General features: G+C 37.0%; 1 protein-coding gene across 1 annotated transcript in view; it reads right to left on the bottom strand.

The window, feature by feature from the left end:
* The window catches only part of LOC128991741 (protein trachealess-like), a 217,135-nt gene extending 195,185 nt beyond the window's left edge, over positions 1-21,950 (bottom strand). The window contains exon 1 of the mRNA XM_054414894.1: positions 21,546-21,950. Within this exon, the coding sequence (XP_054270869.1) occupies positions 21,546-21,706 (161 nt within the window). The 5' untranslated portion in view covers positions 21,707-21,950. The remainder of the gene's footprint in view (positions 1-21,545) is intronic.
* Positions 21,951-22,833: the final 883 nt, after the last annotated feature.

Raw genomic sequence — 22,833 nt, 5'->3', positions numbered from 1 at the left:
AAAATATCAACACATCAAAATTTAGTAAAATGTATAATCTTTACCTTGCAGTTTTATTAAATTCCCTCCAAAATGACATAGCTTGCCGCGCATATTGCCACAGCCCGACGTGACACGCTGACAACCATTGTTTTGACAAGTTCGCAGCATCAGCGTGATTTACTGGCTAAATTTATGGGGACATATTGGAATGTGATGATGGATGGGTACAGTTGGCCGGTTAATGGCACCCCAGCGCTCCTAGCGGCGCGTTCGTGTAATTGAAACTAACTTTGGTGACCCTCGGAGCAGGGTCAGCCTAGGTCTGAGTGCGTTTAGATTATATACACGAAATTGAATTAATTCAATTAATTTTTTTACTTCCCGTTCCCATTTCTTGAATTCCCCGTAAACTTTTGTTGTTTTCAGATATCTAAATTGTATGTTCTATGTTATTTCCTACCTTGAAGACGGTGTTAGAATCTCGACACCGAAACGTCGTGTAAATTATGTTTTATAGAACAGTGGTCGAAAGTTTTTGTAGTAAAACTTTTAATCTTTTGTAGGCCTACTTAAAATCACCAAAAAGGTAAAGAAGCATTTTGATCAAATCATACTAAACGAAATCGTGGGAATTGACCATAGTTCAGGTGCAAACATACCATGACTACATTTCCAGAAAACCTTGATTTTGTTAACCTCATCTCGTTGTGATTGAGGTCCTTAGGCCTACGCTATTTTCTCTTCACCATTTTACCTATAGTTACTCGATGAGAAAATACTCTATTAAACAATAAATGAGGCTTAGTCTTACTAAAATTGTATTTAAATGATGATTCACTTATACAAAATCTACAAAAAAGTCATCTAAATCTTTTCAGAGTGGATTCTCCCATCCAAAGAAAGTTCTTCTTTTATACCTCTCCTTTTGTACAGATAGGGTATCTTAAAATGTACCCCGAATATCCAGCTCACTTACCACATAGCTAAAGGCCATACGTGTTCTACTGGATTTGAACCCGGTTCCTCCATGATATACATGCGTTCTAACCACTAGAAAACCCACAAAGTAGCTTATACTACACAAACAAAAACCAGCATCAATAACACCAAAATGAAATCAAAATTAGAAGGATTACACCAATTAATAAACGGCGGGGTTTGTCTGGACGCATAATAAAGGCATTATTTAGACATGAGGTGAGCGGTTGACATGAAGAACCATTTAGAGGCATTAGCATTAGCATAGGTCTAATTGATTGTGAGGCTCGGCAACCAGTGGCGACGACAGGCGAAGGGAGCCGAGCTTTGATCAGTTGAATTTGTCTCTTTACCTAAAATGGACCTTTTTATGTATCTTTCAACCCAATGAGCTTACTGGTAGATAACGAAAGCTGTGATTGAGCTTTTTTCAGTTACAATATTATTATTTGTAAACAGACCTTTTTGTAAATCTTTGAGATTGAAGCGATTACTGTGGTGCATCAGCATTCGATGGTTAGATTGCTGAATTTTGTTTGGTTGAAATACTATAAATTTTCATGAAAATTGATATTTTTGTAAATCGTTCAATCCATAAATGGTGGTCGAGCTTTGCTGAGTAAAATGTATTTTCCTTCTGGAAATTCCAATTTTCATTCCTCAATGAAATAGCATTACTTCCCTGGAATGGTTGTTTGTGATGTTTTACTCGGCAATGGTCTCGTTAGTTTTTCAACGTATTTTACAATTTATCTATGATACCCTCCTCCATTGACATGACCATGCTCTGGCTTGTTGAATGATTGTCAAGCAAGGGTCAGTGACCCTAGGGACCAAAACTGTTGTCTGGCCAAACACAATTGTCAACAATACGCTCTAAACCTCACTCGATTGTCAAAACACAAGAAAAGTGTCTTAGATTAGCATATCATTCGAGGTAGCCAAACACTTGACATGACCGTTTAGATAACAATATAAACAATTACATACAGTTACAAGAAAAACTACTTGAAAACCCTATAAAATTACTAATTTTTTCAACTAAAAATTACTAAACAAGATGTTCTAAAAATATAACTTATCTGAAAAAACTTAAAATAATACTATCCAATTGTGACCAATAATTAAAAACTGAATTGTTTTCGTTATTTCAATGTATTTAGTTTTACAAACTTACTTATTTTAATCACACTTCTCGCAATGGATTCATATTGTTGCACAAATAAGACCAATGCGTTTTGGAAAACTTGCTAGTGAATATTCTCCGAACGCTCTTGGGGCTCATCTTTTTCATTGACTACAGTGCGATATTCATTTATTCAAATTCAATTTTCCGAATCAAACCGATTCTGCGTTTATTTGAACACTCAACATCTTCTTTTCTTGTTTGCTTCGAGCGTGTTTTATCTATAGATTGGTGTTTTACAAAACAAATTTACTTCGTTTCCACCAACATAAAAAATTGTCATCCCTCTTAAGTTGTGCAGTTATTGCCAACTAATTAGCTGCAAAATACAAAATGAGGTCTGGAGGTAATATAATTTATAATCATAAATTATGTGCATTAATATCCGATCGTAATTCCTCACGAAAATCAATTCCGCACTCATGTTTATGCATGTCATTTGTCCCTAATATTCGATTATTTCCCGACACTATCGGCGAATCTGCCTAAAATCCTAATTATAAAGCTAGCAATTATCCAGTACAGCCCAGTGTTGGTGTGTGTGTGTGTGTGTGTGTGTGTGAGCCAGTCGATGTTTATCGTTCTCGGTACCGCCCGGTCGTTCTCCCGCCAATGCACTTTTAATTACCCGCCATTAATTACAGCTGATGAACATAGTCACCTATTGTATATCCCGGCTATATAAGGGGTTTGCCGGGTTTTTCTCGGTCTATTCCCCGTTTGGAATGGATCGAGTCAACTGTCATGCAAGTCTAATCGGTCTAGTGCACGTCTCGTTGACATTTTAATGATATTTTAATACCTTCGGCCGGGACAAATTAACTCGGTCTAGGCTTACTTGGAACACTACTGGTTGTTCTGGTCAGCTCTCAAGTTAAATAGCTTGATTGGCATTGCACGAGTTGGTAGTCTTAAAATGATATACAAGACAATGTGTATAATCTATGTGTACCGGTCATCGTCAGGCCGAATCGAAGCTTAGTTAAAGTGGTTGTATCTAACAACCAAGTACACTGAGCTGCATCCCAATTTAGTATACATCTTTTTATATATTGACTTGATTGTCTTTTACTTACATAATCGGTTCCGAGTAGAGTGTTGTATGACATATTTCATTACATCCCCACTTGTAATTGCATTTAATTTTTTGTTTAAACCTAACAATAAGATAGGGGTTGTTATTAAATTTTTAATTGCGTTAGTTAATTAATGCCAATTTGGCTATTTCGTGATTTATGATAAATTAAAGTCGAAGTGTGAAAAATCATTAACTATAATTATAACTACATGCGTACAAGAACTCATCACCGCAATAGAACTCTAGCCTCATGGGAAATATCCTACTTATTAAAACTCAAATTGAAACACTGCTGGTAAATATAAAATCTGACCGACTTTATACCAGATCCTTCATTAGAAATGTTCACTAATCGTCGAGTGTGTGATTTAAATAAGACTACTTGTGTAGGGGGATGATAGATACACGGACGGAGATTAATGTGACCAGTGAGGGAGTTACATAGTAGGGGGGAGGGGGGGGTGGCGATTTGGAGGAACAAGACTGGAATACCGATGTGCTACACGACGAACACTACTTTCAAAGGAGATTCTTTTTTCAGTTTTCTTGTAAAACTGGCGAGAGTAAATGTTCCCTTGTGAAAAAATAAATTCAACCTTGAAAACTGTCCAACGCTATCTCAAAACTCTTTAGAAACGGAAACAATCATTTTCATTGTTTATATTTTATGCGCATAGTAGTAAAAAAAGTTGTTAGATCACAATTCCCTTAGATTCCTTTATAAGATACGTCAACGTATTCATAAAGTAAATGTTTGCGCCCTCAATCGATATTTAAACATAGGTGCAAGGTTTAAGTTTGGATGCAACCGATTTTCTCTTACAAACAGATATTATGTGTATTCCTCATGATTTTGTCTAAACCAAAACCAAATACCTGCAGAGGTGATGAACTTGCAACACATGCAGTCACATATTGTACGGTAATCCATCCCAAAAATTAAACTATGGCTTTAACACATTAATCTTACACTGCAAATGCGATTTTCCAATATAACTAGCGCAGTACCACATTGCGAAAGCATCAGGTTGGTTTTCAAAGTCCACCTGCGCCAGTGCAGTGACAGTAGGTCTTCAGCAGCAAGCCGGTAGGACCGGACAAAGACTGTCCGTCAGCATTCCCGCATCTTGATGTCCGCCTCAGCTCTCGTTTTGATTAATACACCATTGTCTCCGACCAACGGGCTTTTTACCGGATCAAGTGTGATTTTTTTACCAGCGCCGCTGCGACACAGGGTGTACCGATAGCGCTATATGCCGCTGCGACACAGGGTATACCTATAGCGCTATATGCCGCTGCGACCCAGGGTGTACCGATAGCGCTATACGCGGCTGCGACACAGAGTGTACCGATAGCGCTTTATGCCGCTGCGACACAGGGTGTACCGATAGCGCTATATGCCGCTAAGACACAGTGTGTACCGATAGCGCTATATGCCGCTGCGACCCAGGGTGTACCGATAGCGCTATACGCGGCTGCGACACAGAGTGTACCGATAGCGCTTTATGCCGCTGCGACACAGGGTGTACCGATAGCGCTATATGCCGCAGCGACACAGTGTACCGATAGCGCTATATGCCGCTGTGACACAGGGTTTACCGATAGCGCTATATGCCGCTGCGACAGAGTGTACCGATAGCGCTATATGCCGCTGTGACACAGGGTTTACCGATAGCGCTATATGCCGCTGTGACACAGGGTTTACCGATAGCGCTATATGCCGCTGCGACAGAGTGTACCGATAGCGCTATATGCCGCTGTGACACAGGGTTTACCGATAGCGCTATATGCCGCTGCGACACAGTGTACCAAAAGCACTGCGACACAGGGTGTACCGATAGCGCTGTATGTCACTCCAAAACATAGATTGTACCAACAGCATCAAAATAATGAGAATGTTCTAAAAGCGTTTACTAAAATATACATGTTTTTATGTTTAGAAACTCATTTAAAAGCCTTACTCACTTTGGACTTGATGGGATCAAACCTTTGTATATGTTTGTGAAGCTCACCTGGAACAGAGAAAGTACAAAAACTGTTAGTTACGAATCAAATGTTGAAAGCAGCAAACTGTTTCATATCATGTCAAGAAGTATACTAATAACCAAAGGGGCGCATCATTAAAGCCCCGATTGTAGTTATACGTATTGTTTCCGACAATATTTACTGTTTAATTTCACCTGCTAACGTTTGACCTTTCAAACAACATTTTATTTTAAATAGTGGAATTGTTGTTTTGTTCATTACTGTAATTGTTGGTGTTTGTGTTGTTGATGTTGGTAGATAATGGTAAAATTTCAGTTCAATAGTACTCCTGAAACCACCTTAGTAACTCTGTTGGATTTTTGCTATAGTTTCAGTTTAATAGTTGTTGTTCTTGATGTTTTCCCACTCATTTGGTACTCACAATTCCACCTATACAGAGTTACAGCTGCTTTATTGCTTCGGTTCGGTTGGTTCTGCTGCTCTTGTTGCCATCTCCGCCGATGCCTTCCCTCGTTATTGTTTCAGTTAGTTCTTGTATCATTTTATATTATTGGTGCTGTGCCACTGTTACCAAATTTGTACCAATCTTTTTCTAGCACCTATTTTGATTTTGTTATTGCTTATACACCAAATAACCATAAGATAAGATAAGAAAAGATTTTGTTATTGTGATCGTGCTTGCAAGCATTTTATCTTATTGTTGATTTCGTGTCGTTGTTGCCCATGTCGCACTCATAATTTCATTCCTTCACAGTTTCAGTTTCAGATGTTTTACAGGTCTGTTGTGTTCTGGGGGTTATTATTATTGTTGCTGTCATTTGCACCTTTTGTTGTGCTGGTTGTTGTCGTTGTTTTAGTTGTTGTTTTTGCCGCCGCCACCCATGACAAACTCATAATTTCATTGCTTCACAGTTTCAGATGTTTTATTTAAAGTCCGCTGTTTTGCAGGTTTGGTGGTTATTGTTATTGTTGAGCGCCTTTTGTTGTGCTGGTTGTTGTCGTTGTTGTTGCTGCTGTCGCCGCCCATGTCGCACCCATCATTTCCCCGCACCAGTTGTTGTGTTCGGCCCGTATCATTACACGAGAATGATAATCCCGAAGTGGCCGTGGCTGTCATTATTCCTTCTAGACTGCTAGTCTCCGCCAGTCGCCACCGACCAATTAAATACTGGCTTTGTGGCGTTTTAAATCCGATCCCCGATCACGACTCGAAACATATTCAACTTCATACTCATAACTTCAAACAATTTTAGCTCTAGTATTCGTAGATAGTACTGTATTGACAAACGGTTAAAGTAGTATTTGGATCTCTTTGAAATTATTATTATAACTAGCTGTGTACCCGTTCTACGCACGGGGATCTTATAATATTCAGTTGAAACCTTCTTATATAACGAACAGCAGTTGGTTTGCATATTTTAAGATATGCTGGCCAAACTATTATACATAGCTTCATTTTATGTTGTTTTTTGTTGTTCCGGATCGGTATGACAATCAATAAAAGGTTAAATTACCTCTGTGTCTGCCGGTCGATCCTATAACGGTAGGCTTACTTTTATTTTTACTATCTGATCTCGTTTGCATGGCTCAATCACGTCCTGGTTGAAGTTCGTTCGCTACGCTCACTCACCTGTATGTTGGAGCTCGTTCGCTGCGCTCACTTTCCTTCAGGTTAGCTCGTTCGCTACGCTCACTTGCCTTCAGGTTAGCTCGTTCGCTACGCTCACTCGCCTCCAGGTTGCAAATTAGCTGTTGTCATAAATGTAAAAGAAATAATAGTGCTAGTGCTGCACCCTGTTGGTAATCCTTGTAACTTTAATGCTATTGAACATCACAGAACAGAACCAACTTGTTTAATTGAAACAGCTGTTAAGATTCAATAATTTCATTTCTCATAAGGTTAACATGGGCTTCCAGAAATTCCACGTCAAAAATCGACAAAAACTTGATTTTCAAGGGTTTACTGTTAAATATCTAACTGTCTCATATTCGATGAAATACGTCTAAAACCATCTCATATATGTATAGTATTTGGAAAATAAGTTTCAGGCGGGACAGTGCTATAGTTATTGAGGAGTAGTTGTAATAAAGTGCGTATTTTAGCGTTACCAAGAGAATGACAGATAGACAGACAGACAGACAGACAGACAGACAGACAGAAATTGAGATAAGGTTTGATTCGGTTTCTCTGACCTATGAAATGTAAAAATAACCAAAAAGTTCATTATTCTAAGCAATGTACAGACAAAAACTCTAATTTTATTTATATAGATATACCTACAGGTTTTCATACAAATTTAAACTAAGAATGTTGAAAAAACTAACAAGCTTAGATCCTATACGACATATTTTTAAACATTCATAAATCAACAAAACAATATTTTTCACCATGTGCTGTTCTTGAAACGACTTTGTTACTGGATACACATTGATCAATCAAATTTAGGCCATTGATTTTACACAAATTAAAACTATCCCTTCTCTTATGTGTGGCACGTTGTACATTTTGAGGTTAAAATCATAAAATACAACCCTGTGACCACAGTTAGATCTAAACTTTAACTGCGTTCCCAAGTCAAGAACCAAAATGCATTTATGCGAAAAACTCAATACAGTTTAATAATATTACCAAATTAATCAAATAACCTCACAACAGAAACGCACAGTCTGCAGACCTTTACCAACATCCTCGGCGGCGTTTCACATTAGTACCACAATGACCGACACAACCGGACTCAAAGCTTCCAAAACGCAAGTCCCTCAATCTCGTCCCATAAAATGTCTACGTAGCAATTCAATTCAATCCCAATAGCATATTTTGGTCACCCAAGGTCGCGATTTGTTTTATTCTGTTCTGTAATCAACCGCACTAATAGGCCTGTAGATTGTCCGACCCATATCATAATGACGGGTCCGGCGAGTAGGCGAGTAGGCGAGGAGTGAGGGAGTAAGCGAGTAAGGACCAATCACGTGTAATCGCCCTCTGTAACCACCCAGCCCTGATAATCGAACTGGGTAATGTGCTCTATTAAATCCTGGATTTTATAGGCTTCAGCGCAGCGTAAGAAATTATAGTGGTAGAGTAAATAAGTCTGAAACTCAATTTTATATTGTTAGGTTATGTTGAATATGAAATTGTCGGACATGAGGAAGAGGGGTGTTTTTGTATTCCGCGAAACGTCGGTTTGTTTAGAAAGAACTTTGTGTATGTATATATTTTTGTTTGATCCAAAGAATTATCTACACTGCACTGCAGGTTAAAGAAGATTTTGACAGGTTTTGAATCATTAAATAACAATTACTTTATTTCTGAAACGATTTTAATTTTTTTGCCAGAAAGAAATTGGGAATGGCTGAAATAAGCTATGAGTTTAATTTTGTGAAGTACCCTATCACTATAACTTTGGTAAATTATCAAATCTATCTATGAATTATAAATCAATAAATATTACAGAATTGAAGGCCTAAATCCTGCATGTGCAATTTGGAAGAAACTATGCTTCTCACAATCACCCTTAAGATAATTATTATGCCTAACTATTAAATAGCTTTTCTCATGACTTTTACGTTTTCAGATACAATTGTAAATTGCAAATACAATACGAACAAAACAACTTTGATTTTGCATTTAACTTTCATCATTGTATTATAAAATCGTCTTGAAAATATTAGAGCGAAATCACCTCCACAAAACAATTCCAAGACACAAATTGATGCACTGACTCGCACCATTAACCAGCTTGCTTCACTGTATTCCCATACGTCACCTTTATAGGCTATTAGACGTATCCCATGTATATAGAGCAGGTAGCACATATGTACACAGGAGACATATTTCCCTCCGATCTTCTGGGGAAGTGTTCCCGCCAAATTATCCGGGACGCGGGAAAATGACGTAATTCTTTTACGGGCGCTTGGTTGTACAATGAGTTCTTATTGAGTGCCCCTCTAACTCAATCCTGCCACTTTGCATGCTCCCCTCCATTTATATCGTTTCCGATCAGCTTTTCCCATTTTTCTCGAGAGGAAAGTGCTTTTGTTTTTCGCTATGTTGCTTCGAGCGTTTTCAGCTAACATATTCTAGACGCCTGTTGATCAAAATCTTGCGTACCAAAACCTGTTTAGAGTTTTTTTTTATCTCAATTACAATTTGATGTCGAGGACGTGTTACTAATTATACGGCCTTTCGGATAAATATTGTCTTGTAATGTAAGTTAATTTGAAAATTATTCCAATGATGATTTTGGAAGAGTTATGAGCTTGCTCTGGCTGGTTATTTATCAATTACTTAAGCTATGACGTTTTGCACCCACTATAGTCTACGCTTCTATGGTGGGAAATGTGTATCTAGACAGATTTAATACAAACCGCAGGTACACATTAAGATAATAGTTTCTGAAAAACATTATCGACTCAGAGATATAAAACTTTAAACGACTTCCACCGTGTTTAGGGGCAAAAAGGGTAGAAATAAAAGAGTTCGGAAGCCAGACTGTTTCGGTGACGGCAAAAACAAAACCACTAAGTGGCAAGACGGAACAGAATGCCCGGTGTGGCGGTGTGGCTCGGTGTGGCTTGGCGTTACAACTGACTGACGGTGGAGATTGAGTGGATGTGGCCGGCGTCATCAGAGTGTGAGCTATCATCAGTCATCAGGTGTAACTATCATCAGAGTGATACAGTCATTACACCAGTGATATCTCATTTGCAGCCGGTAAAACATGTGTAGTAGAAGTAATAAACGGTTGAGTTCACCACGGCGTCGGCGGGAGAGGAAAACAGAGATGTAGGGTGTGGTTGATATTAAGTGGAAATCTATTATTTATTATACTTAAAGTATTACAATGAAATTATATAATGAAAAAGTGGGTAGAATTATGTTAACAATGTATAAAACAAATAATAAAAACTGAGTTTTAAGAAATTTTCCACATCAATAATTTTTGGCAAATCAACACTCTAAGCTTCATTTTGATGTGCCATATGCCTATATTTTTATTATTCAGTCTGTGGGTGGAAACCGGCCGTCGCATATTTGCGTCACTGGTCTATATGAATGAAAAATTTGGTACTATTGCGATATCGAACGTGTTATCAGCCAAGCACTATAACCGCTCAGCTTTAGCTACCTAGCCAGTCAAATGAATATGTACCACGACATTTCTCAACTTCAATTTCTACCTCCTAACCTTGCGAAACCCCTTAGACAAGTCTAATTTTATGTACATGATCGTGAGCATCCACAAAATCGAAACTTATATTGTGTTTGGTTTTTGCAACAGGCGTACTATGAGTATTTATTACAAAATCACATTGCACTGGCCCAGTTCATAGGGTGGTTTCTTCCACCCCAGCCTCTGGCACATCTAAGCTCCTTATCTTCCAATGCATAATATTTCATCGTTACCGTCGCAGCATCCTCCTTCTGTTATGCGTTATTATTTACATCCAATTCGTATTCAAATTTGATGACTGTGGGATGTGTGTTTTTCAAAGGGGATGAACAAGAAAATCAAAAGAAAGCCAGATTGCGGGGATGGGGTCGTAGCACATGAATATGTTATTAGCTGCGGTCTATTATTCCTTACTTAAGAATTTGAGGGTGAATAATGTGAAAAAAGTGAGAACGGTGTTGTGAAAGTACTCAAGGTGGTGTTGGGGTGGAACTTTAAATAAAATTAATATTATAATCGTTCAAAGGTGTGCATTGCTTTATCAAGTAAAGTAACGTACATTAACTCAGATTATTGTTTAGTCGAATTTAGTCAAGTGAGGAAACATTTCTTTGAATACAAGATCTTACTCCATTAAAAACAATGTTTTCTAAAGCTTTTCAACTTAATCCGATAAACTGAGGCAGACAGCACACAAATGGTCGGAATTAAAACAGTAGATAAGGATTTTACTTATGTAATTCTAGTTATTCCAGCGAAAAAAATAAAATTCCTTACAGTCTTAAAAAGTATCCATATTGAGTTACACCTTGTATATTTTACAGAAACAATCAGCTAGTGTAACATTGTAACAATCTTTGATTGCGACCAAACAGTCGGGTCAGGGGGAGGGGCGAGCACGTACGAAATCGGGAATTAGAGCTGTATAAATATCGGTCACTTTCAAACTCTAATTCGATTAGTGGAGATATATCGATCGTTAGATATCGGTGCGATAGGCAATCGAATGGAAAGCAATCAGATAGCGCGATAGCGGTATTACAGTTGTTGTGGTGTAAATAACTTTGTGGGACAATGGTTGCCACTTCCTACTGAGGTGGTCAGTGGAGTGGAGAGTGGGGAGACCACAGAGTAGTGCGGGAAGGTGATGAATGGATAAAGTATGAGGTGTATGTAGTGATGTGGGCCGGGTAAATACCCAGTGGGTAGGTAAATATAAATTGGGTATTTACCTGGGTATTTACCCCAGGCCTGGGTAAATACCCAAAAACTGGGTATTTATAATTTTTATTAAAGTTAGAGAAGATTGAGATGTTTTTTTGCAATTATTACCCTGTAAGGATAGTAAAATGATGATAAAATGTGTTGAACAAAATTTCATATGGTCACTACTAGCATTTTACTTCTGGGTACAATCGCCATAAATACCCAGGTCTGAGCATAAAGCATAATTGGCATAAATACCCTGGTCGCATGGTTACACTGGTCCTGACTACTTATGATATTTTAATTTCTATGCTAGATAGATGAATTTATTTTATTGAAAGTGAAGAAAAATAATTTGTAAAGTAATAATTATTATTTAGAAAGACAAGGAAAATCTAACCTAGTAGTGGCCTATGTGTCAACTTAAGAAAATAATTAAAATTCAATCTGTAGGATATCAGGATTTAATAATATTTTTGTTCTAGACATTTTGTTGGTAGGCCTATCAATGGTATCAAAATATAAAAAAAACTAATTTCATAAACTTGTGATACAAAACATTTGAATCTAAAGCACAATAAATCTTGTAACAATTCCTGGATATTTATAAATCAAAATAATTTTGTTTATGTTATTTAATTGGTTATAAATTTATAAAATGATAAAAATTGAAATAGCCACAGCCTTTTTTAATATACTATTTTTTAGTAAGTTAAATATAACTGATGTTACTCGATTTAAGTCACAAACCCCATGCTTATTGAGAAACTTTATCTATTATTAAAAAAAAGGTGCTAAATCATTAAATAAAAGGAAGCCTACTAGCAAAGCTTCAAGTTACTGTAAAAAGTGTTATAGACTATCCTAATTAATCATCTAATGATAACAATAACATATTAAGGGGTAAATATAAATGAATTTCAGTCGATTTCATAAATACCCAAAATACCCGGGTATTTATGGATTTTGGGTACTTACCCGGGTAAATACCCAGGGTATTTACCCCTAGTTTTAAATACCCGGGTATTTTACATCACTAGGTGTATGATTGTTCCTCGCTGTTGGAGTGTTGTATATGTTCGAACACATATAGTATGTACGATTAAACTTGTCTATTGACCCTTCGTCTACCTAGGACTGGGTGTAACCACTGGGTAGTCCCTATGTTGACGGGGGTAAGCAGACAGGTTTCATCATACAGACTATAATTTTTTTCGTATAGAAGATTAAGTGTGTGGATGTTTATGCAGCATCCGAACAATCTAGACTACCAACAGAGTAGGAGGAAAAATAGCTTAAAGAATCTAGGTTTAGTGTCCACAAGAGGCGTTTTCAACGAAAAAATCATAAGCTTTTGAAAAGTTGTCCAATCCCAACTTATGTGTTTGTGAATTCAGTATTTCGGTGATCAACCCAGCATCTTTTAAGAAGTCCCAGAATCTAACCTGTAAGCTATCAACACACATCTTTACCTTAGCTATTAATTTGATTAGCTGAGTATGAAAATCTGGCTGGGCTCGTCATGAACAATCTTTCTTGTAAGCATCAGAAAATGGTTATTATTAATCCCCAAGTGAACGCCCTTTTCAGTCTAGTAGAGAGGGCTGCTTAAAAAAGATTTCAGATTCGGGTGGAATCGAGTCTGTTTATTAATTAAGCATAATAATAATTATAATTTTGGAAGGGATACTGGCGTGTCATACCCTTCAGACCTGCGTCGGAGATGTTGTCCAGTACCCGCTTAGGGATTTGCAAATATATGCGAAAGACAAATTCGTGTCAGAAATTATTCTAGCATTATGACGTACTTTATTTATTTATGTGTCATTCAAAACTTCGTTATTTTCTTAAGTTTATGTTTATTTTGTACATATTAGTTTAAGTTTATTGACCGGAATGAAGCCATTACGCTATACTCCTGATTTTGTTTGATAAATAACAAGGGATTGGTGGATGGTGGCTTGAAAGGTCAAATCAATTAATTTGCTGGCGTTAAAAATAATTTTACTGTTCAAAAAACCACCGACACGAAAACGTAATTTGAAGTGAATATCAGCGTTGGTTATAACAAACTTATAAGCGCATCATTACTAAGGAATAAACATTTATCCAATCAACTAGCCCATAAAAATTTGAAGTTCCAAGCTAATTCAGGTAAGTTTCACCAAAATAACAATCTCGCCAGCAACAAAGCCCTATAACCGCCAAAAGTACCAACATTTTCCCGGCAATTCCGTCGCTGGCTGCTCGACCGTGTCGCTTCCACATTACCTGTACAAACACTGTCCAACGTCCGAGCTAATCTCGCATCACAGAACATCCACAGTGTTATTTTCTTAATAACGGCACAGAGTAACATTGTTGGCCTCTCTTATTACTGCGTGTAATAGTGGATTAGAAAATTGGACCGAACCGAACTCCGGGACAATTAACTGAGCTCCATCGGCCCATTGGTCCATGGCCACTTTTTGCCATCGTTTTCCTACTCCATGGACCGGTAGGTGAATATGTTAGCGTTTATTTTTAACCAGATGATGAGAGGACGATAATTGAATAGCTGACTCGCCGCCATCGCTTGACCAGCGGTCAGCGCTGTCTGGCCATTGGGAGCTGCTGGAGTATTGGTGGAGCAGGACGGTATAAAGTTGGTTGATTTTTCGATAATTTTATGGGTACTGTAGTAGTAACTCTAGAAAATATAATTTCACTTTAACCTCATACAGTTTAATATTTTCAAGCGGATGTTAGAAACAATATTAGGAACTATGTAAAGAGAACACTAAATTTGTGTAGTAATATAAGGTATTAATACTAATTTGTAGCCTCAATTTTTTTTATTAGTTACGCTAAATTATCGTTATTTATCAAAGCACAATCTATTGCAGTTGTGTTACAGTTAGTTCCCACTTAGTAGGTAGTGATTTTCTACAATAGAAGTACAGTTCGAGCAAAAACCAAATACAGTACTTGATTGTGATAAAAAAAAAACAATTCTTGATTTGTAGGTAGGGTTAAACAAAGCACACTAGAAGTAACATTACTTTTTTAGTTGGTCAAATGCAAAATATTTTCCTTTATCAGATTGAGCTCTAAACAACTTGCATTAATAATTCAAGCATGTCTAGCTACATCAAGCTAAAATGTACAGACTATATTTTCCCCTGTGACGAACAGAAAGGAGCAGAAGAATGTGGTTCTACTGAAACTCAAGGCGACTCCTCGAAAACCTTCAGAGTTATCAATGTCAGTGATTGTCTATCAAGGGTGGTGGAATAGAATCATTATGATTCCAATAATGATCGGACTATTCTGCTCAAAAAGCAACACCCATCCGCTGTTTCAATGGCATTAAAGTAATCACACAACCAAACACAGAACATAGAGTAGCAGCAGCGTGAAGATCAACGGAGGTGAAAGTCAAGTCCAGCCGTGACTCCGCTGTTTCTATAACACTAAAGTTATCACACAACCAAACACAGAACATAGAGTAGCAAAACCGTGAAGATCAACTGAGGCGAAAGTCAAGTCCAGCCGTGACTCCGCTGTTTCTATAACACTAAGGTTATCACACAACCAAACACAGAACATGGAGTAGCAACACCGTGAATATCAACGGAGGCGAAAGTCAAGTCCAGCCGTGACTTCGCTGTTTCTATAACACTAAAGTCATCACACAACCAAACACAGAACATGAAGTAGCAACACCGTGAAGATCAACGGAGGCGAAAGTCAAGTCCAGCCGTGACTCCGCTGTTTCTATAACACTAAAGTTATCACACAACCAAACACAGAACATAGAGTAGCAACACCGTGAAGATCAACGGAGGCGAAAGTCAAGTCCAGCCGTGACTCCGCTGTTTCTATACCACTAAAGTTATCACACAGCCAAACACAGAACATGGAGTAGCAACACCGTGAAGATCAACGGAGGCGAAAGTCAAGTCCAGCCGTGACTCCGCTGTTTCTATAATATTCGTCCACGCTGGACGATAATGAAAATTGATTATCTGGTTTTTGTCCGGCGCGCGGCCATGGGAACGTTTAGCTCGGTGGTAATCGATTATTTTCTCGTGTTTAATAAGACAGCCTGCAGAGGGCAGCGCCACTCTGGTAGCAACCTATCAAACGCTATGTTCTACACGTAGTTTGAAATTTGTAGGTACGCTGTATTTAAATTTATCAAACTGGTTAAATTCGAAACTTTAATGTTTTACATTCAGACGGATGTTTACTCGGGATTGAATTTCACCATTTGTTTATTTATTTTTTCCATTTGGAATTATTAATATCTGCTCTTTGAGGAAGTCAGATGATACTATTGCGTGGATTAGGAAAATCTACAGTGAAAAGGTAAAACTTTCTGATGAATACACTTTTGTCAAAACTCTGTATTTGTTCTCGATATCATCAAGTAAACCAGTGATGCTACAAGCACAGAATAAAGAGTTGACAGTATGGAGTAGAGAATACGGAAAGAGCGCAGAGTTCAGAATAAAGCAAGACAGGTTACAGAATTAAAAGTATAGAGTGTATACCTTTATACTGTGATACAAGTCCTGTTTTATGACGTCCATTTAAAGGGCGAACAACTGCTCCGTTATGCAACCTAGGTGTTTCCAACAATGTTCTTGGTGTACCAGTTGACCCAAATACACAATCCATACTCAGACCGAGCCTGCTAGTTGCCTAATACAGACGGGTATGTGTAAGGGTATGGTCCAGAAGACGACCCCACCGGACCACGCCACTATGTCCGATGTCCATGAATTATTAGGGTGGCCGTGGTGTATCTAGCAGTACGCAGAGTATAAGACTGGTACTGATATAGGTATGAGCACGATAGGTATGGATCCAGAAGACGACCCCCCGGACCACGCCACTATATCCGCTGTCCATGAATTATTAGGGTGGCCGTGGTGTATCTAGCAGTACTTAGAGTATAAGAGTGGTACTAGTATAGGAATGGGCACGTTAGGTATGGATCCAGAAGACGACCCCCCGGACCACGCCACAATGTCCGCTGTCCATGAATTATTGAGGTGGCCGTGGTACAGGTTTGCCGCCTCTATTATCACAAATCATATACAACAATACCTACAATCCGCTTTATACATTTCGTAACGTCCAAGGTTGACGACTGGGCTCTCTCTTTACCCGACAGGTGATATTTCTTTCATTTTTTTAAGCTTCAGTCTATTTATTTTTAAGTGCCGTTTTCATTATTTTTTGTGTTAGCTAGGTGAATTGCTGATGCCTTTTTGGTTTCTAGTACAATCTAGATCATCTTCATTGTTCTCCTTTTAGTTTTGATGACGGATAGATTTTTTTAGGTGCTGTATGTGTTCTACAAAACTTCAGTAATTCTGATTTTTTCTTTATTGTCGTAGTTGGTAACTCTGTGGTGATTATGTTTGTATTCTCTCATTACTGAACAGTAACATCCAACTTACTGTTGGATGGGGCCAAAATTAGGAACTACTATTATCACAGTCTTAAGCGCCCATAAAAGAAAGCGAAAGTAATCAGCCAATTTTTTCGACATGCAAAAACTTAGGTTGGTAACAATATTGAAGGATATAAATAATCTTAAATACTGCAAATGAATTAGGAAGATCTTGATTGAATTATTTAGGCGCCCAAGAGAGAAGGTAGTATTTTAGTTAGTCTAAGAATCTCAATCATAGTCTGAGAACTTTACTATTGTTTAGGTGCAGCGGTAGAGCATTATAGCTATGGTAGATGTGCTATACTATAGCATACCATGAATTACAAGAACCAAATTTTCTTTCCGTGTCCTCTCCCATTGCAAACGCAAAGTACGAATATAATTGGAACAATAATTTTATACTTATACGCCAACCCCGTACGAAGGATGGGTACTCTGCTAGTATTTATGAATATTTGCATTTCATTAGTCCAATTAAAATTAAAACCCCACTAAAATCACTCAATCTCTAACAAAAATAAGTCACATATCCCGTTGACCACACGAATAATCTCAGACAATTACAACACTACGAGTAGTCTACAGCATGGTGGAAGTATTTACTTCCACCATGGTCTACAGTACTTCCCATTACGATGACAACAACAACTATGACGACACTGGACTCTGTGGGAACACGGCCGACCCCAGCGCATCCATTCCCTACTTCATTACATTACTGACGCTAATTCAGTCCAGTACGGTCTAACGCCGTTTACGGACATGTCCGTTACTAATGGAGCCAAAACAAGTGTCATCAACACTGCTGGTTATGCGAAGCTTAGCTGGATTCAATTTGCATTCGCCGTGAAATGCACGTGTGGGTGAGTATATGGCTTGCGGTAGTCACTGGTTGAAAGTGGAAGCGTTTTATATGTACAAGTCGGTTAAGTAGCACCGATGGCTAATATTTAATCTCTATGGACTAGCCACAGCCAACTTTTTTTTATTCAAAGAGAACACAATTGAATACGGTGCTCACTGAATGTACTAGTGTCTAAAATTCTATATTCTGCTTAATTTGTTACTGAGATAGCTATGTGATCAAAGAAATTCTGAAGCGCACAATATAAATGGCTAGAGTTGTTTAAAATATGGTGTGTTTGACATAAATCAGTAATTTTATTTTCACAAGCAATCTCTGTTGATGGTTAAATTTAAAAAAAGTCAATTTTTATTCCAAATCTGGCGTTGACTTTAACGTGGGGATTAAAATATAGTTCCGTCAATAGTCAAAGATACAGCTTCATATGTAAATCGCTAAAAATATAATAAACATTATAAAAATTCAACATAGTTATTTATATATTTCTCATCCTCGGATCTGCTGGAGACAAGCTGGACAGGCTGAGTTAATGGTATCAGGTAGAGGCTATTCGTTGTTTTCTATCGATTACAATTCGTAAATAATAATTAATCTTTTTATTTAACCAAATTTGAAAGCATTTTAATTGAATTCGACGGTTTAATTGTTGGTTTAGCCTATTACTTTTCCTCTGTTAATTACAATAGCTAAATTAAAATGCACAAATTTTTAAATCTGTATTATAAAAGTGAAAAATTTAATCTACATAAAACATTAACAAATCTTAGAGCAATTTAGCAGACATTAGTAACATGAAGCAGAAGCACGCATATAAAATAGGGCGTTTTGATTTAAAAAGGTATAAGTTTTTCATTCTATTCAAATTCAATGTTATCATTTACATGTTTTATACTTGTTTCTTATTCAACTGGTGTAAACTTCCTTTTATCGACTTATTCCTTAGTTTTCTTTAATCATAGTATGCAAAAATACTGAACTGATTACGCTAAAATGTTGTGGTCAGGAAATTCTTTGGACTTTGGTCCCCCCTTAAACAAGTTGTCGACGTTTAAAAAATTGACATAAAGCTTAACTACGTTTTAACATTGTCCATTACGATTGATTCCTATAAGTTCCAGAACTCACGAATCAAAATATTTATTTCATCCAAAACCTGTAGTTCTTGTGGTTTTGTTAGTGATAATAAAGTGCATGGGGACAACAATAAATAATTGTGGAAAGGACCATAGATTAAGCATACTTCTTTTTTATATACAGTATTACCTTATGTATATGGTTAAGGCATTATAATCATACGGTATGTAAGTTAATTCTACAACATTAAAATTATTAAACCCAAATATATTGGAATGTAATCGAATATTTGCCTGCTGGATCTAAACTATCTCTTTTTGATCATAAAACATTTTTTTTTTATATTAAGGTCTGCATGAAATTTGGCAATAAAGAATTTAAATGGCTGCCATATACAAACAGCTTGAGTTATTGGAACGAAATATTAGGTTTTTTTTACCTTCCTTCACATTTATACCAATTATTTCTATCTTGAAAAATGCCCAAGATATAGAATAATTTTAAAAAAAATCACAACCATACCGACAGACAGAAATCTAGGTATTTTAGACCCATTCTTATAAGGCATTTTATGTTTGTCTTAGCACAAAAAGGAACACGTCCACAAAATATGTCCAGACAATTTGGTAACACTCTGTATGTGTTATTTAATACGAATACCCTCTCGAGTAGTTCAAATGAGTAAGGTGGAATAAATTGGGCTACCATAAAACAAAGTAAACAAAAATATATATAGTAAGGGTCCATTTTCGAGGCAGAACTAAAATGTTGAAATTTTAATATGATCAAATGATGAAAACTAGTTGGATCAAATTAAGACTCGTGCATACGAAGATATCCATGTAAATCGTCCAAGCATTTCTGTTTCTACATAATGTCTCATGTTAAAATGTTCGCAGAATAAAAAGAGCTTTCAAATAGGAACAGAGTAAAATTCAATTTTCTCTCTTTTAACCCCATTTTCAGCCATACCAAATTAAAATGTAATTTATGCAAGCCATTGCTAGCTTTTTATGTCCCTGTAGCTTATACCCGTAATCCTACTATTAAAAAAATAATGCCATAAGTAAAACACTCTATGAGTAATTGGACCTTACAGATCTATCGTTGACGTATATATTTAAAGACAATGGTTAAAATACGTCACAATCACAGATATAAGAAACAAGGGTAAAAACTGTGTCGCAAATATACATTCCGAGAAATATTTTTTTTCTTTTCTCTTCGAACATTTGTTCTAAAAATGCAGTCTTAAAAACAGAGGGAAACCAGAAAATACTATGGGTTAAAAAAAAGAATCAACTGTTTTGATAGTACATTTACAACAATATTTGTGATTTATTCTCAGCATGATTTAAGAAGCGGCCCCTGGCGATGGTGCATAACTAAGTCAGCCTCAACCGTACTCCAGGGACTAAGGGTGGATCCGGGGGTTGCAAAAGTTCAAACATTCTTTCAAAATTATAACAAAAAAATCTTCTAAGGAGGTTAACACTTAATACGTTAAAGCCAAATTAGTGAACTCTTATGGTGGATTTAAATTATAAGTTATAATTAGGGTTATGTATAATCCTATGTCTTTTCGAAAATGTACAGTCAAAAATGCAAAGTTAACCCTATAAATTAAGTGATTGAGATAATAAGTAAAAAGAAGCTTTAAGCCACTTGTTTGAGTAAATGATTTCATTTAATAATAGTAAATCCAAACTAGATATTTTATTATCAATCCAATTTGTTTGTAACAGTTTTGTAAAACCCGAGTGTTATGGATAACTATTTAGTAGAAACATTATTACACGAAAGCATCACTACTTTTTAAATTTCAAGTGCAGTGTATGTTCCCCAGTATTCTTAGACATACAGTACTGCAATCCCATTTCGTAACGGCTTAAGTTTAATTCAAGCCTGGAAAAGATTTAATTAAAAACAATATATATGCTCTGTTGGAATAAATAATAATATTAAGTCTTAATAAGGATAATTACAATATGGATTAAATTAAATTTAAAAGAGATAATTAAATTATTCTTGTTGTAATTTAGACTGTGTGTATTAGTCATTAATATTGTGGAGGAGGTTCATTAATACAACTTTCAACGTATTAAATATGGCAGTGCTCTAAATGATGGTCTAGGGAAAAGTTATTTCAAGAAAATTAAGCTAAAAGCTAGAGAATTTTGACGTATTTGTTAATTGAGCCAGCTCCAGCTAGGGGAATGTCAAATCTAGAACCTGAACAGAACTATTCAGTTGTGGACTGCGGTGACATATAAACAGGTTTGCACAATATCCTATTCAAGATTATACATTATATGCTTTATCCTGTTTAATCTTTCCTTACTCATTAATCAGGTTTATTATTAGTCCTCAACATGAGATGTGGAGGGATAGTATTAGTTCCCAAGAGCCGGACCGTTGTTTACTTTATTGTTTATATTTAGTAGTTGAAAACATGTTTGATACAGTTTTTTTTTTTTTCAATACGGTCTCCGTTACAGAATACATTGCAATGGATTGCAAATCTTGGATCCCATAAAAAGGAGTCTTTATGTAATAGAGTCGAGCAATACCTGTAGTAAGGGAAGCCCTGAGGCACATGGAGGTCCATGGGCATGGGTGCGGACGGGTGCGCATGGGCGGGCGGGTACCCGTGTGCCTCGCTCGGGTGATGACCCAGCACAGCCGCCCAAGGTGACCCGGTGAACCCAGCGGAGTGATCCATCCCTATCATGCACTTCACTGCACTACACAACCATTATACACAGTTCAGAAAACGGGTATTACAAGTGTTTTAACTACCGGCCTATCGCACTTCTTCATGATTACTCGAAAATGTTGAAAAACGTTTATTCTTTGGTAAATATAAATATTTGAGAGGTGACTATTTGAAAATAAATAGTATAAATAAAGTGGAATGCGGAAATATGAGATCACGTGGTCCGCTCGCGTGTCGCCGTGACAGACAGTAGGTGATCAGCTGTACGAGGCAGGGCGCAGACTGTCGTCTGCTACGGTGGGAGGTGGAGGGGAGGAGCTTGGTGGCGCATGCGCAGACTGCCTCCCCTCCCCCGCGCTCACGCCTACTACACGCCTACTTCCCCCACCACCGCCTGTTGCTCACATCACAACAATCGTTATTCATCGCTTGTGATATATTGTCTTTGCCTCTTATCACTAACTTGATACACTGTGGATGCTGATTTGTTGTGATATGAGATTTGCAAGTGTTATCGAGTTTCTCCGCCTCATAAATGTATTTCTCGGCGTAATAAGATCGAATGAAAAATACTTTAGGAAAACTTTATTAAATTTATTTCGGAAGGATATGTTAACTTTATTTCGAAAGCTGGAATTGTTATTATATTTTATTATGTCCACGACATACGCAATTTCGCATACAATAAACCACCATCACCATGTTTAGAGCATGATATGGTATGGGCAGTACAGTACAAATAAAGGTGAAGTGACGATGGAGCAGTGAATAGCATGGACTAAATTCATGGAATCTGAAGAAATAGAATCTGTTTTAAGAAATACCTTCATAAAAAGGTTTTCAAAATTCAAATAACTGCTAGCATAATGAATTGAACAATCATAGTTTTTTTTTAAAGGTGAAAAATTATCAACTGTTATCCCGCAAATTTAAGCAGTTTTAAATTACTGTAACAATAGGTAATTATTGTTTGAAAGAACCAGTTTTACAAGAGAAGAAGTTTTATTACAGGTTAGGTTTTATTATTAAAATATCGTATATTTTATAACTTATGAGGAATTGTAATTTTACTTATAATAATTGCAAGCTGGTTAGAATGCATTTTGAAGAAGACGAACGTATCTAAATTCAACCGGTTCTGG

This window comes from Macrosteles quadrilineatus, unplaced genomic scaffold, assembly GCF_028750875.1.
Source record: "Macrosteles quadrilineatus isolate MER2022 unplaced genomic scaffold, UCM_ALF_1.0 Scaffold_4__1_contigs__length_99947679, whole genome shotgun sequence".
Lineage (NCBI taxonomy): Eukaryota > Metazoa > Arthropoda > Insecta > Hemiptera > Cicadellidae > Macrosteles > Macrosteles quadrilineatus.
Note: the sequence above shows the minus strand (reverse complement) of the source record. Positions and strands in the feature narration are given on the sequence as shown.